At 34.0% G+C, this 14,673-nt stretch overlaps 1 protein-coding gene across 4 annotated transcripts in view; it reads right to left on the bottom strand.

Annotated features, from left to right (window-relative positions):
* The window catches only part of LOC125054349 (NAD(+) hydrolase sarm1), a 36,831-nt gene extending 22,159 nt beyond the window's left edge, over nucleotides 1–14,672 (bottom strand). The window contains exons 1-2 of one of the 4 annotated variants that reach the window (XM_047656172.1): nucleotides 13,950–14,672; nucleotides 13,459–13,667 (exon numbers count right to left, since the gene is read on the bottom strand). In XM_047656172.1, the coding sequence (XP_047512128.1) occupies nucleotides 13,459–13,667; nucleotides 13,950–14,442 (702 nt within the window). In that variant the 5' untranslated portion in view covers nucleotides 14,443–14,672. Of the gene's footprint in view, nucleotides 1–11,531; nucleotides 12,056–13,458; nucleotides 13,668–13,949 lie in introns of those variants that run through there. The other 3 variants (XM_047656173.1, XM_047656174.1, XM_047656175.1) reach the window with 3 other exon arrangements.
* Between the last annotated feature and the right edge of the window lies 1 nt (nucleotide 14,673).

The following is a 14,673-nucleotide window of genomic DNA, read 5'->3' on the forward strand; positions in this document are numbered from 1 at the left end:
TATGTATGCATCTTGCTATTAATATCACAAATTATACAAAATATTTCTATATAGAAGTGCAGTTAGACATATCTATCTAAAGTCTCCCACTTCCAAAACGCGAGAGACTACTGGACCGAGAGATTTGGATAAGAAGGCGGATATTTTAGACAGATTTGTAATAAAAGTCCCGCTATTTTATATACTTACGAGTTTTACCATGTCTTGACTAAGTCAGCAAAATAATAAAGTAAAAAGAAATGTTACTACGTTGACTGCAGTCAATTGACTATTAATTACCATATTCTTAACATCATTTTTGCATTAGTAAGTTAGTAGGAACTATCACTAGACCTATGACTTAATTGATAACAGATTGAATTCATCATCTCTATGTAGGCAGCAATCAAAAATCAGCCTACTTTGAAACCGTGACCCTCTTTCGTTCTAAAGTTTTATTAAAAAACCTACCCCTGTTCACTAGAGTCGCGTAGGGCACAGCGAATAGACGTAGAAAGATATTTTTGTGACGTAAATTTTTTTATGATGCTCTTTCAAGAAATCCATCCCCGCAATAACTCATTTTCATGTGGGAAGACCATGCGTAAAAGTTTCGCTATAATGTGTGCTTTCATCTTACAAAAGATAAATTTAGGAAAAATAGTTTATTACATACCTCGGCAATAACTTTAACACGAGAAGAGTATTTAGCACAAAACTTATTTCCACGTATACAGGTTGTCACAGTTTTCTTCATTTTCATGATTCACGAAATCACAAATCACCTCACACGAATATTTCACTCAGCATACGTCCGTATTAAATAATAGTTTATTTAATACTGTCGCTAAGTTAAAATAAATCCGTGTTCATTTAGACAGATCAGCAATTATACGACCGATATACGATTCTGCGTTTTACTAATTATGCAATCAAAATCAGTACAAGATTTGACTTTTTCATCACGTAGGCTATTCCCGATTACACGACGATAGTAAAAGTATAGTAAACAAAAAAACTTGAAAAGTTTATCCGAATCCCATCTACGAGTAAGTAATGTTTAGATACAGGAGTTATACAGTTAGAAAAACTGATGGTTTAACTCAAGACTACTCAAGTAAACTGGCAGTAACTTATACATACATCTGTTAGATATATCTTTGCATGTATATTTAAATATCCATTTTAAAACATCAGGTATTCATTGAGAATCTAACCTATGTACAAAAAAACTATGCAGGAGTACGTCGACACAATTGGTATCTACGATGGACTTCAGCGGTGATACCTTACTATAAAACCTAAGCTATCGCATTTCACTCGTTGATAAGTTTCAGGAATTATTCACAAGCATTTTCGGTAAGATTCGGTCAATGCACTTGCGGCAAATCTGAGTACTTTCTGTTTTGTTTTAATATTGTGACACCATGAAAATGACGAGTCGATAATTTTGTGTAATAAATTTCGTTGTTACATTAGTCGGTATATTAAGGAAATTAACGACTTGTTTTTAAAATATCCTTGAATTACAGTATAATTGCTACATAGTGATAATTATAATTAAAAATTTATACATAGAAAACTAAAATTAAATTAAAATGTTTGGTCCCTGTGGAATTTAATGCTGGCAGCATTTCCTCGCTGTATTGCGATACTTATTCGTTAAGCGAGGAAAGCACTAGCTCTGGGGTCACCATTGTCTTAATACGACTTTGAGAGATTGTATTGTACAGAATATTATTTATTAAATAGTGAAGAATTAAAAAAACTGTATTTTATTGTTTTGTGGCCTAATATCGCTAGCGCTATCAACAAAATTAAAATATAATATATTAAAACACGAACACGTGCTAGATATAAGTTTTCATCGAAAATCACGTATTTCTTATAGTAAAAAGTTGTTTCTTAATTGCAAATCAAGTAACGCTGACCAGAAGAAATCGGATATTTTCGAGAGCGAGACGCGTGGGAAGTTTTACCAAATTGACGTGATGTAAATAATAATTAATTTCTCGATATCTCTTAACTTGTAGCAAATTAATTTTGTTCAGCTTTCTTATGGGATAAAGCAGTAGATCTAGGTGTGGACTGTATATATTTTATTAAACTCAGAAATCGTATAACTCTTCTGGGTCCAATATTAGATAGAGGTCACAACTTAGGGTTTTGCGCAGTTAGATTTTAAAAATGCTTCAATGAAATCTTACAGTAACTTTAACGTTTGAAGTAATATTTACAGAACACTAAATATATTAACTGCAGTAAAGAAGAAAGGGAACAAAAGATAAAGACTTATCAAGCACGTGTCTTAAACAATAATAAAACAGGGATAAGGTTTCCCCTGCGCAGGCGCAACAATATTTGCATGACAACAAAAAATAATTAGCGCAACTAAACAATAACTTGCAAAACCTAGAGATTAATGTGGGAGTACGTTCTTTGTTTATTGACGACGACTTTTCTAAATTGTGCGTTTATTGTTACTAAATAGTTATCATATAGCAAAGATACTAATGTATATGTATGTGCATAAGGTTGTATGGCTATTTAAGAAAAGGTCTTATGTAATTTACAAGGATTTGATAAAGTTCTGCGTTGACAGCAGATGAATGATTCAATCACTATACAATTTTTCACGACTTGGAAGACGAAGTTTTTAGTTTCGTTCGTTCTTATTCACCACCATCAAGTTAGGTAACTTGATTTATTGGTTTATAGGTATAAACCCATAAAGAAAATTGCTTTATTAGCTCTACGCGTTATAATATTGTTTTGTTTTATAATCATTTGTGCACCAAATACATAATACATCTAACAATCGTTCCTAACTGCAAATGTTTATAAATGCACAAAGCTTGATATAAAACAATAGTATGTTAACAATTATTTCTCCCACGCTAATGTGTATGTTATGTAGCGTACTTAGAACTAATATTCAGCACTATTAATTATTTATTTAAAATAATAATTAACTATTTTAAAACAATAATAGGTCTGTAAAACAAATTATTTATGCAAAATAATAGGTATTATTAATTGCAAATTACAAAGTGTACAATGGAGAGTGTTCTGAAGAGTTGTTTGGGTTGATCGCGCCTGCATCGAAAATTTCTCCAGCATCACCAACGTGAAGACTTTCTTTTGCAAACTAGCGAACTGTAGAATCGACTCCCGGTGGGGGTCTTCAATAGAAGATACGACTTCCAATTGCTTAAAGAAAGAGTATATTGCTACCTCAAAGGACGGCTACGCACACAATAAAATGGGTGCCCATCGGTAGCGACGACTGCACTTTTTATGCTTTTTAGGCGTTCCGTAGGCTCGTTTGCCACTCCAATAAAATAAAAAATATATGTTTATTAATTTCTATATTTCCTCCATTTCTAATAGGAAAATAAGGAAAATTATTAACAGAAACTTAGTAATTGTTTACAAATAAAACACGTTAATATTATGTCATCGTTCTTAATCTAATGATGACAAATATTCAAATAAAAGTTGTCTCGTATCATATCACAATTTTGAGTTGTTCCGGTGATTATGACAAAAGAACCTGATTACTGCACCGGAAACACTTGAGCCGTTCAGGTTTTGATAAGGGAACAACAGTTTTTTTCTTTACAAATCTTCGACTTTGCCTACAAAAACTAGTTTCAATATAATCACATCGAACTAGACTGGTAAGTAATAATTTTGTAAAATATTTCATATATATAAAACAAACAACTATTTTTATATGTATTATATAATATAAAAAAAATGTAAAAATATACTGTATTCTGATATTCTTTATTGAAAACCTTCTATGTAAAGTTCTACTTAAGACTGAATAAACGGGGTGTGACCCGTCTTTTTTAGACTGTACTATTTCAAACAATGTTATATCGTCTTGTGCACGCTGGCTTAGTGGTTAAGCGTGCGATTTTACAACTGCGATCGAGCAATTAAAGTATTTTTTAAATACTGTGCACTCTTAAAAATTTACTTGCAAACTTTTAAATCGATCTTTCGTGTCTCGGATAGCACATCTCGTTCATAAAGTGAAATTATCAATGAACACAGCCTCACTGGATTTCTGCATGATCTCGTAATTGTTAGGCCTAATAATTGCGTCGGTATATACCTTACATATGCAGTACGATTCTATCTGTATTAAGACACAAAAGTACTTGTTAAGGACATCGCAATAGAGTCAGATTAAATTTATTTGTTTAAGTTTAGCCAGCCCACGAGCTCTTGAATTGGTAACATTCATTCATTGACTACTTCCACTTATACCGACCTCCGTAACCGTAGATATATGACTTTATGAGACTGTATGATTTAATTAATACGTGATTTGTCGTGTTGTTAAACGCATTTTATATGTCCAGTCTCAAAACAACAATATACCTGTACGAAATAAATACACTAAATTCATAAAATATTGTTTACCTATTTATGGACTTAGATTATGATCTACATATATATATATATATATATCGAAACATATTTCAGCCATACAATGCGCAGAGGTGATGAGAACTTGGAGAAACTGATCGTGGTTCGAAGGCAAAGGATCACACGGCCGTTGACCAACCAGATGGACCGATCAAGTGAAGTCAAGTCAAGTCATCCTCAAAACTTTAACTGCCGGAAACAGATTGTCTGCTCCAGAAGTTTCCTTGCTGACATGAGCTTTCTCAGACATGAGAAAGAATGAATCCTACAGTCGGTACTGTAGGATTAAGGGTCAGGTGTGAATTCAAAATTAAACGTATTTCCTCAAAATAATATTCCTTTTCGAATTGCACTGATATTATTTGACATACCTAGTATCGTGTCGTAGTTTCCTAGAAACGATACAAACTGCCTTTATCACTGCATATCACGATATTATTCCAATTATTTCTTGAATAAATAGAAAATTTTACAGTTTATTCAACAGAAGGAATGCGTCAAGGCGGCGCCGGCGCATTAACAAAGAAGACATTGTTTTAATTATTTACCATACAAGGTTCATGTTGTTCTTGAATGTCAAATGTCGCAATATTAGCTTAATCTACGCCCCACTTTGTTGACCAAAGTCTAGTTCGTCACTAGAAATTTCCTCCGTATATCGCAAGTGTAAATTTATCAACTTTTTATTTAATTGGGACATAAACGTGTTATTTTGATGTGGCTATTTTTTATTTTGATAACTTTAAAAACTCCTTAAGAAAAAAATGCGCAAATGTCGTTATCAGTGGCTTGCTCATTGTATTTTTTCAGGTATGAAAACTATACACCTTACTGTATGCTACTCTTGACTTAGTGATTGAGGTCGTATATGTTGTATCGTTAAATGTTAATTTATGATTATTTCTTATTTTTGACGTTAATACGTAGCCCGCATTCATGAAAGGTTGGTTTGGTGTTTTAAGGATTCGTGAATTTATAATACAATTACTTCTAAGAAGTTATGATTCTTTGAAATGTTACCAAATAACTTAACTATGTATAGATTATATATATATATATATATATATATATATATATATAATCTATATATGTGAAATATATAACAACTTCATATTTTGTTTTTATTTAGGTATTGTAAGAACTTTTTTATAATTCACGCACTCACGTATATACCTAATTAGTAAAAAGTTTTCTTAATAACGAGGTATTAAAAGAAGTCGTCGGAATTCGGATGCTGTTACGCAAAACAAGGATACGTCGCTCGCAATGGGAAATTAAATTAAGAAGAAATATGATAGTGTCAAGCCGAGTAGAGACTGTGAGGCAACGACCTCCGCAGACATCACATCCTCACATTTGGCATGCTTATCAGTAAATTACAAGATCGTACCAAATTACCGCTCTTAAATTACGCCCTGCAATCATAAAATAGTTCTAGCTGGATTGGGGCCCGTATTTTATACCGTCACACTTATATTTAGTAGGTATAAGGAGCGGTTTTAATTGATTTTTAATCAATTATTGAACTGACAGTGGTCGAGATTGTTTGTAGGGTTAAACAGTTTATACAATTATTTATTTTGATTTTATTTTTGCTCTTAAACTGGACACGTGTTAAAATAATGACTTACAAAAGGTGGAGTTGCTGAATATGTCCACGGAATCATTGTTCATCACAGTGTATTGTAAATTCGACACAAATTAAAAGGACCATTAAACGATCAGCACAAACGTGGGACAGGCGTGTAAAAGGGATATTTGTTTGTACGTAAACAGAACGATAACCTTCAATGTTATTGCTTATTTTTAATCGTTTTTATTGGTAAAAATAAAAACAATAAATATATTCATAGTTAGCTTACGTCGCTTAGATAAATTTACTGACATCAGAAATAGGAGCAACTATTTTTCTGTTATCATTATAATTTTTCTTAATTATTTTCTGATATAAAAACCCTCTGTCCATCCGCATCTGCCCTGCGATTCTGTAACTCACTTTTCGAACTCACACAGCGGTTTTTGCATCGGCGGTCGCTCTCAAATCAGTCGTGAAGCAGTCATTTTATGATTTGGCATTCTGAAAAGGTGGGAGCTTGTAGTTTATTGTTTATCAGAATGCCAAATCATATGAATATAAATAATATATATAAAATGACTGCTTCACGACTGATTTGAGAGCGACCGCCGATGCAAAAACCGCTGTGTGAGTTCGAAAAGTGAGTTACAGAATCGCAGGGCTGTAGTAGAATAGAAAAATCTTTTTGTAAAAATGACCGTAACACATCGATTTTTGGTTCTAAAACCTTCACCCTAAGAAAAAAAACGCTCATACAAAAGAAATTGGCACGGAGAAATTTGTTAGAAGACTCCTTCGTAATCTTATGATCTATTAGTTCCACTCATAACGACCACACGCATTTCGCGGTCGGAAGTCAATTGGTTAATTAACTGGCGCCATAATGCATATGAAGCTATCATTCTTTATTATTTCATTCAATTGTTTATAAATAGATTTCTAAAATCGGCCGCTACCAGCCTACTAGCCGCGAATCGGGTTATGACCCAGTTCGCTTTGAAATCAAGAAAAAAATACTGTTAATTTAGTATAACTAATTTAGGTGTCGATATTATTTCTAGGAATTAAACCTAATTAAAATAAAAAAAAAACATATCAACGTTATTGTTCGATTTCGATGTATAGCGAAATGATAAAGTCAGCAGATATTTATAAAAAATAACGTCATTGATTATAAATAGATCCTACTCATTTGCTTACCAAAACACGATTATCATTTCTAGTCCATGAATCATTACTTTTAAGATATACTTACGTGCTAACTGTACGTCTGTGACGTCATATCATTTGGCTATTTGCTTATAAATTTATATTTAATAATTTAATGTTATCCTAAGCTGACGAAGATAGTTTTAGTAAATGTATATTGTTGTTCTCATAGACTGTTGATGCTATCAAACAATATAATAAAACTTCCCAGGAATTGCTATAAAAGTTATTTTAAGCGTAACTATCTGTATATGTAAGAACATGCTATTGATCGGCTTACCTACATTCGGAAATAACTCCCCAGATAATAAAATAAAATAAAAGTCTTTATTCGAGTACTCAAAGAGCAGTGTTGGCCTAGTGGCTTCAGCGTGCGACTCTCATACCTGAGGTCGTAGGTTCGATCCCGCCTGTGCACCAATGGACTTTCTTTGTATTTGCGCATTTAACATTTGCTCGAACGGTGAAGGAAAACATCGTGAGGAAACCGACATGTCTTAGACCCAAAAAGTCGACGGCGTGTGTCAGGCACTGGAGGCTGATCACCTACTTGCCTATTAGATTTAAAAATAATCATGAAATAGATTCAGAAATCTGAGGCCAAGACCCAAAGAGGTTGTAGCGCCATTGATTTTTTATTTTTATTGGAGTACTACATAATCATGATTACATTAAGTCCATGTCCTTATGTTTAACATTAGTACACGACTCCAAATTCTTTCACTTGACTCTCATCCGCGCCATCATTTTTCAATCCTTTCTCATATACTCGTGGTAAAATTTGTACATCATTGCAATAAAAATCAGTGGCGCTACAAAGCTCTCATATTTTTGTTTAAATTTTCTTTATAGGCTATAATTTAGGTGATACGCCTTTAATGTTAAACATACTATTTTTGCATCTAGATATGGTGGTTTCCTGACAATTGTTATCTGCTATTCTTAATTACGCACATACTAAATCCATTAGGGTTTGGATTGTCGTCTGGTCCGTTTAATACTGATCTTGCCAGTTTCAATTCCAAACCTGAACCAAAATTGACGAAATTTCACTTTACCATTTACATTATGGGCATTTTAAACATTTTTGGCGCGTCTTAACAAGTATATAAAACAGTCTGGTAGCATATGATTCGTCCGATGTCATCAGTGACTAGAGTAGATTCTACAGACTTATAAGTTTTGAGATTTAAATTAGTGATATGATGATATCTCAGAGAACGAAATAGCAAATAGAAATGCGATGACTTTTTTTGACATTGCATTTCTATATTCGCAGTTATAAGTTGATAATTTTTAAGGCACAAGGTGATCCTCTATTCCTATTAACACGAAACAATACATTATTCTTTTGGCAGGAAATTAATCCACCAGCTTCGGCTTAAACGCTTTAGGTAACGGAAGCAAAGATATGATTTCTTTTCGAGTTGAAAACCTCTTTAAAAACTTACATAAATCCATCAAATTGTCGTTCAAGCGGTTCAACATTAAGTCAAAAAATAAAGTCAAAATCATTTATTCATATAGGTAACACAATGTACACTTATGAACGTCAAAAAAGAAATATTGTGATAAAAAAGAAACATTAAGTGCTTCTTATTTTACATTTACTACCAGTTCTCAAATCAAGGGCGTAGAATGGAAGAGAAGAACTGGCAATAAACTCTCCGCCACTCTTTTTAATCGCCAAGTTTTTTGTTTTACACAACGTTTTTAAGGAGCTGCAACCATTAACCATGTTACACATGACATCTTAAATAATAAACTTAATAATAATAGACCTATATTATAGATAGATAGTAGTCATCTGTAATTAATCTTTATAGCTGTTAAACTCCGCTATGTTCTCTGATTGTCAATGTTGCAATCGTGTTTCATTAACAAATTAGAGCCAGCTATGGATAACCTAATGGTTAACGTGTGGCTTATCACTTAACACAACAGCTGACCTTGGCGACGACACGCAACTTAACTAGTCAATAATTGCATACACAACACACAACAAACCCAGACCGACCACTTAATGTGGGTAACACATTTTTGTAGCTAATAAAACAGGTAAATATCAGTGAAAAACATGCTTTTAAATTGTGAAAATGATATTCGGTACGTAATTATTTATTATGAAAAAGGCTAAATATTTGACATTAATTTACTTTACAAAATGCAATTTTGAATTTAACTCCACCGGAGTCACGTGGTTGCTGGCCAATAAATTCTTATAAATAACTGAAATAATACAAATATATTGTAATTCCTTGAATTTTAATGTTTGCACTATCTATGTAATTAATATACTTGTACGTAACCTGCATGTTAAATACAGGAAATGATGGTAATACGGCAAACCATTAAGTGTGAGAAAATTTATAAAGTTTTTTTAAGAAATTAGATTCTGTTAGTGGCTTTTGACAGTAAAATTTGTCATGTAAGCAAGTGTAATTAATAAACTATTAATTACCTTGATTTTCATTGAGAAACATCGGATATACAAATTAATATGCATATCCGATTCTAATTAGCTATAAAATATATGCTAAGAAGATGGTGTGTGGCTATTTAAAATAATCTATGACAAAATACGCATACGGGCATGAAATAGATATTTAATTTACTGACAAGTTTTGATTCGTTTGTGTGGTAAACTGTAATCTTATTGTACTACTGTGTACATTTTACCCACAAAACAAAGTTTAATGATTAACAAAACACTTGAATACGTATAAAATCCTACGCTAACTCGGAATCGCATTTATTTCGGGAAACCGCCTGGAGCCGCTCCAAAAGCGAAAACATAATCTCGGTCACTTTCCTCGCTGACTCAAACAAGTGAGTAACACTTTCCTGACGTATAAACTCACAAAAAACCAGCGGAGGCGATTCCAGGGAACCGCTTAATGGTATACAGGAATCAAATCAAAAAATTCTACTGAATTCATGTTACACACATATTTAGTGCCATTTCGAGCAGCCCATAAATATTGGGATTTCTATTAAAATACAATTATTGCTTGCTGGCAAATAATAATCAGTGGCGCTACAACCTTTTTAGGTCTGAGCCTCTGTGTATCTGTTTCATGATAATTTGTCGATCTAATAGGCCGTATAAAGTAGGTGATCAGCCTCCTGTGCCTATATACTCGTTAATAAAACAATATAAAGGGTATGGAAGAGGCCGAACAAGCATGGCTGCATTCAATAAAACATATCACGTTTGGAAGTCACTGACACTTTCGTAATTTTGGCATTTTGTATTTACATACGATATTGTATAGTTTGTTCATGCTTCAATGAATTCATTCGTTGAAAAAGATTATTTTCTTAGCAAGAATACAATTTATATGTAGTTCATTATCACCGTGACAAATATACAGAATTGGTTATAGGGGTATAACTATTAACATTAAAACGATAATAATAAAGTATGTTCTAAACGCAAAATTTAACAACTGATTTTAATAAACATAGATAAGTATTATTTATCTCTCATAAAATATCTTTATTAGTAATATATGTATAATACTGAATGTCACAAAATCATAACTACTTATTATTAGTTACAGACGTGGTCATATATTCAATTAAACCTACGTCCAGTACACAATACATAATAAACTCACTCATATTTCAACTTTAAAATTCCTAAATCGTAAAATCTTAGAATCCATTTTGTTACACAATTCCAACCTTGATTTGTTATATTTTAATCCTACCTGAGAGCGACGCTACAAGCTGATAGTTTAAATATTCTTAACTCGGGTCACCAGTATCAAATTATAATTAAATCAACACAACATTGATATTAGAAAATCCTTGACAACAATCAATGCACATTAGATCATCACAGAAAACCTGTATCACTACAAAATATGTAATTTTATTAAACCAAAAGGCCATCAAATTATATTAAAAAATAATCCTTCACCATAACAACTGTCTTTGTTTAATTATGAGTCGTGTGTTTTTTTTAAACATATTACAAGACATCACACTAATATGTATTGAGTACATAACTAGGTATATACGTGTAACGCGTTTGTCTCATTAACATACGCACACAATAATGTTGACTATTCTGAGTTTGTAATGTAAAAAGTTTTTATATACTATCATTGAGAAGTACAGGCTTTTTAAATTACTTTTGTAAACATTGAGATCATAAGGGTACGAGATTACAAACGCATTAGGCTAAAGTGATAACCGCTGATGTAAAACAGCTCATGTAAGTAGTCTTTGGTTTTAGTGAGGCGGGTTGATTGGTTCCGCTACGATAAGGAGATTAACTCGTTCCGGCGACTACGTTTCGTTTGTATATAAAAATCTTTACCTGTCCGAAAAATCTTTCCCTCGCAGATGCCGTGCTCTCGCTGCGAGGGGACTCGTCGTTTGACACTTCCACGGGTGACGGCTGTGTCATTTTTGAATCTTCTGTTTTGACCTCCTCTTTATTAATGTTGTTTTCGGATTTTTCAACAGTTTTTTGGGCACTGGTTTTTTCGGGCTCGACACTCTTTGGATCTTCAGTTTTTCCCCCTCCAGCGTTCCCGTTAACCTTGGAGGTACACTTTTCTTTTTTCTTGCTCTTCTTTTTGCTTTTGGGCTTCTTGGCTTTGCCTTTGAGAAGACGATCACTGGCGCAGCACTGCACATTACCCATTTCGGGATTCGAGCATATCGCGATTGCTCGGTCGGCGTGAGTCGTTTGGTCGTTCGTTCGAAGCGCGTCGGCGTCGGCGCCGGCACACAGAATGAGATTTTCGCGATTGCCGCGTCTCGATATTTTCCCCGAAAAACTTTTGCCCGCGTTTACCAATTACGCGGATAGCGTCCACGAAAGATCGCACCCGAAAGCCGAAGCGCGTGCCGGCCGCGCTGGCGTCATCGCGTGCCCCGGCCCCCGCTCCGCAAGGTCAAGGTACTTATTGTTCTTTCTGGTCAACCGAACATCTCAAAAGTCCACTCTACAGCTGATCTGTATACCGCGACAACCAGTCCCTTACAAAGATTTGACCTTACATAGCAAAGATTACGTGGATCGATCGACATTGTTTACACTAAGCTGCCAGGGGCAACAGTAACTGCGTGTAGCCGATGGAAAATGTAAACAATTAAAAATACTTGTATTCTTTATCAGCGTACTAAAGCGCAACTCGAGTTTAAATTAAAATGATAACATGCAGTCTGGTAGTAATAGTAATTACTAACTGCTGCACTGTCAGGAGTCATGTTAGGCACGTGCGATGCAACACTGTGCATTTACATGCATTATATATATATGTATATTGTATATTGAATACCTAATAAAAATACGTATGATATATAAAATAGATATAATATTTTTATTACGAGTCAACTTATTTACTAAGCTGCGATTATATATATTTTAGTCTGTAAACGTATTTGTATAGAAGTAACTAAATACATTCAGTCTCTGAGTTGTAAGTGAAATGAAATTTAGGTCAGCGTGGCTGTCAAGTGCCGAATGTCGAAACCCAACCTCTGATGAGACGGTATACCCAGATTTTAATCTGGGCCAAGCGGCGAGCTTTAAGCTTTCCACCTTTCACGTCAACGTGCAACTTTTCAGGCCACGACTAAATGTCAATATATAACCTTATTCTGAATGGGGAGTTTGAGAGTTATATTGAACAATTTTCCTTTGAGATGGACGGACTTTCAGAAAATAATAAATGTCAATCGTTCAAAGTGGTTTTAGAAGTTTAGAGTATTAAGATCTAATAATTGTGTAGAAACTAAAATAAAAATTAAATGAAAGTAAAATATTTATAGAACTTCTTATCGAAATGTAATCAAATTTTAATGCTTGATTCTCATTTCGTAAATAACTACACTTTGGTTAATTATAACAGCCCAAATATAATTCCTAATCAGAAACCGACTGAAACTATGTAGAAGCCATGAACAAAACGCGCGGCCCGCTGGCGCCATAATTAGCCCGATTTAAAGTATTTATTGATACAGCTACGATTTCTATGGGGAATTCCAAGGATTTGGCTATAAAGAAGTTCTATACGTTCTAAATTAGTAAATAAGTTGGAGATAAATAGACTAGAGTAAGTAAAATCAACATATTACAAATTTACGAGGGTATCGTACTGTAAAAATATAATCTAAGTATACGGGACAATTTCAGAAGTGTAAATACACATATTTGATAATGGCGTTTATTTAAATTATACGGACTTAGAATTAAGGAGCTATAAATAATAGAGATATTATAGTCGAATACTCACAGTATCTGTATCGCTCTCCTGTAGTGCAATAGTGGCGCCTTTATTTAGAAGAAACTCAGCATCCGCCATCTCCCTTTCTATCTCTGCAACCTCCGACTCTAGAGGAGGAGAAGTTTGCAGTTCATCTAATGTCGCTGGTGTGGCTTCGATTGGGGTGACTTGCGACGGAATCCTCACTATCAGAGGTCGGAAATGAAACCGTGCGATACCTGGAGATTAAAGTTAAAGATTGAAATAGTACCATTAACCTATGTGTTATTTTTATTACATAAATAATAATTATTTATTACATTATAATAATTGTTATTTATAAATTACAGTTCTATGTCTTCGGTTCATGTACCGGTTTATTTAGGTTGGCACCTAAATAAAACGGTACGTGTTGTGACATAACAAAGTGGAAAGTAATAAGTGAATAAGTCAAGTTCCAATATAGTTGTATTTTACATATTTAGGTACCTTAATAATCACAGGCTAAACTAAAGATTTACCTTTTGCTCTTTCTTTAGGCGTGTTTTTAAGCGATTGCGTGACACTAGTTTCAGGCATTTGTTTCCTATGAATAGGTTTAATTTTAACCTTCTGGAGACCATTTCCCGGTAATAGAGTGGTTACTACTCTTTTAGGTTCTTCTACATCAGAGCTCCTTTCAAATTGCCGGAACGACTCTTCAATATCAGCATCGATATCCAAGAAGCTATCGTCAAGCTGCTCAAAGGTTTCTTGGTCAGAATCTATTTCACTTCTCGAACTATAGAATTTTGGTTGGCAAAATGATCCATGAGTTTCCTTTGACTTTTCTTCCGGTGACGAAAAACTTCTTACATATTTATTTTGTTGATCTTGTTCTCCTTCTGATGCTGGCGATGAGTAGCTTCTTGGCAAATTGCTTTTGCCGTGCAATCTTCTCTGCTGCTGGCTCGTTCTGGTCGCAATTAGACTTCGTCCACTCCCAGGACTGTACATGGAGTCCCTTCGACGCATAACTGAGTTATCGCTGCGTCTGTATCACTAAGAACCACGTGCTCGACTGAGAAGGCTAATTATCCCGCCTACATGTAACTTTACTGTATGTCCACTATATCGAATAACGGTATCAAATAACAAGGACGGGAGAGGCAAACTGATATACTATATGATAGGCAACGTTGAGCACATCTCAGTCACGGATCTTGCACCATTCATTGTAAGCTTCATTTGTACAACCCCACCAAA

The sequence above is a fragment of the Pieris napi genome, chromosome 12, assembly GCF_905475465.1.
Source record: "Pieris napi chromosome 12, ilPieNapi1.2, whole genome shotgun sequence".
Classification (NCBI taxonomy): Eukaryota; Metazoa; Arthropoda; class Insecta; order Lepidoptera; family Pieridae; genus Pieris; species Pieris napi.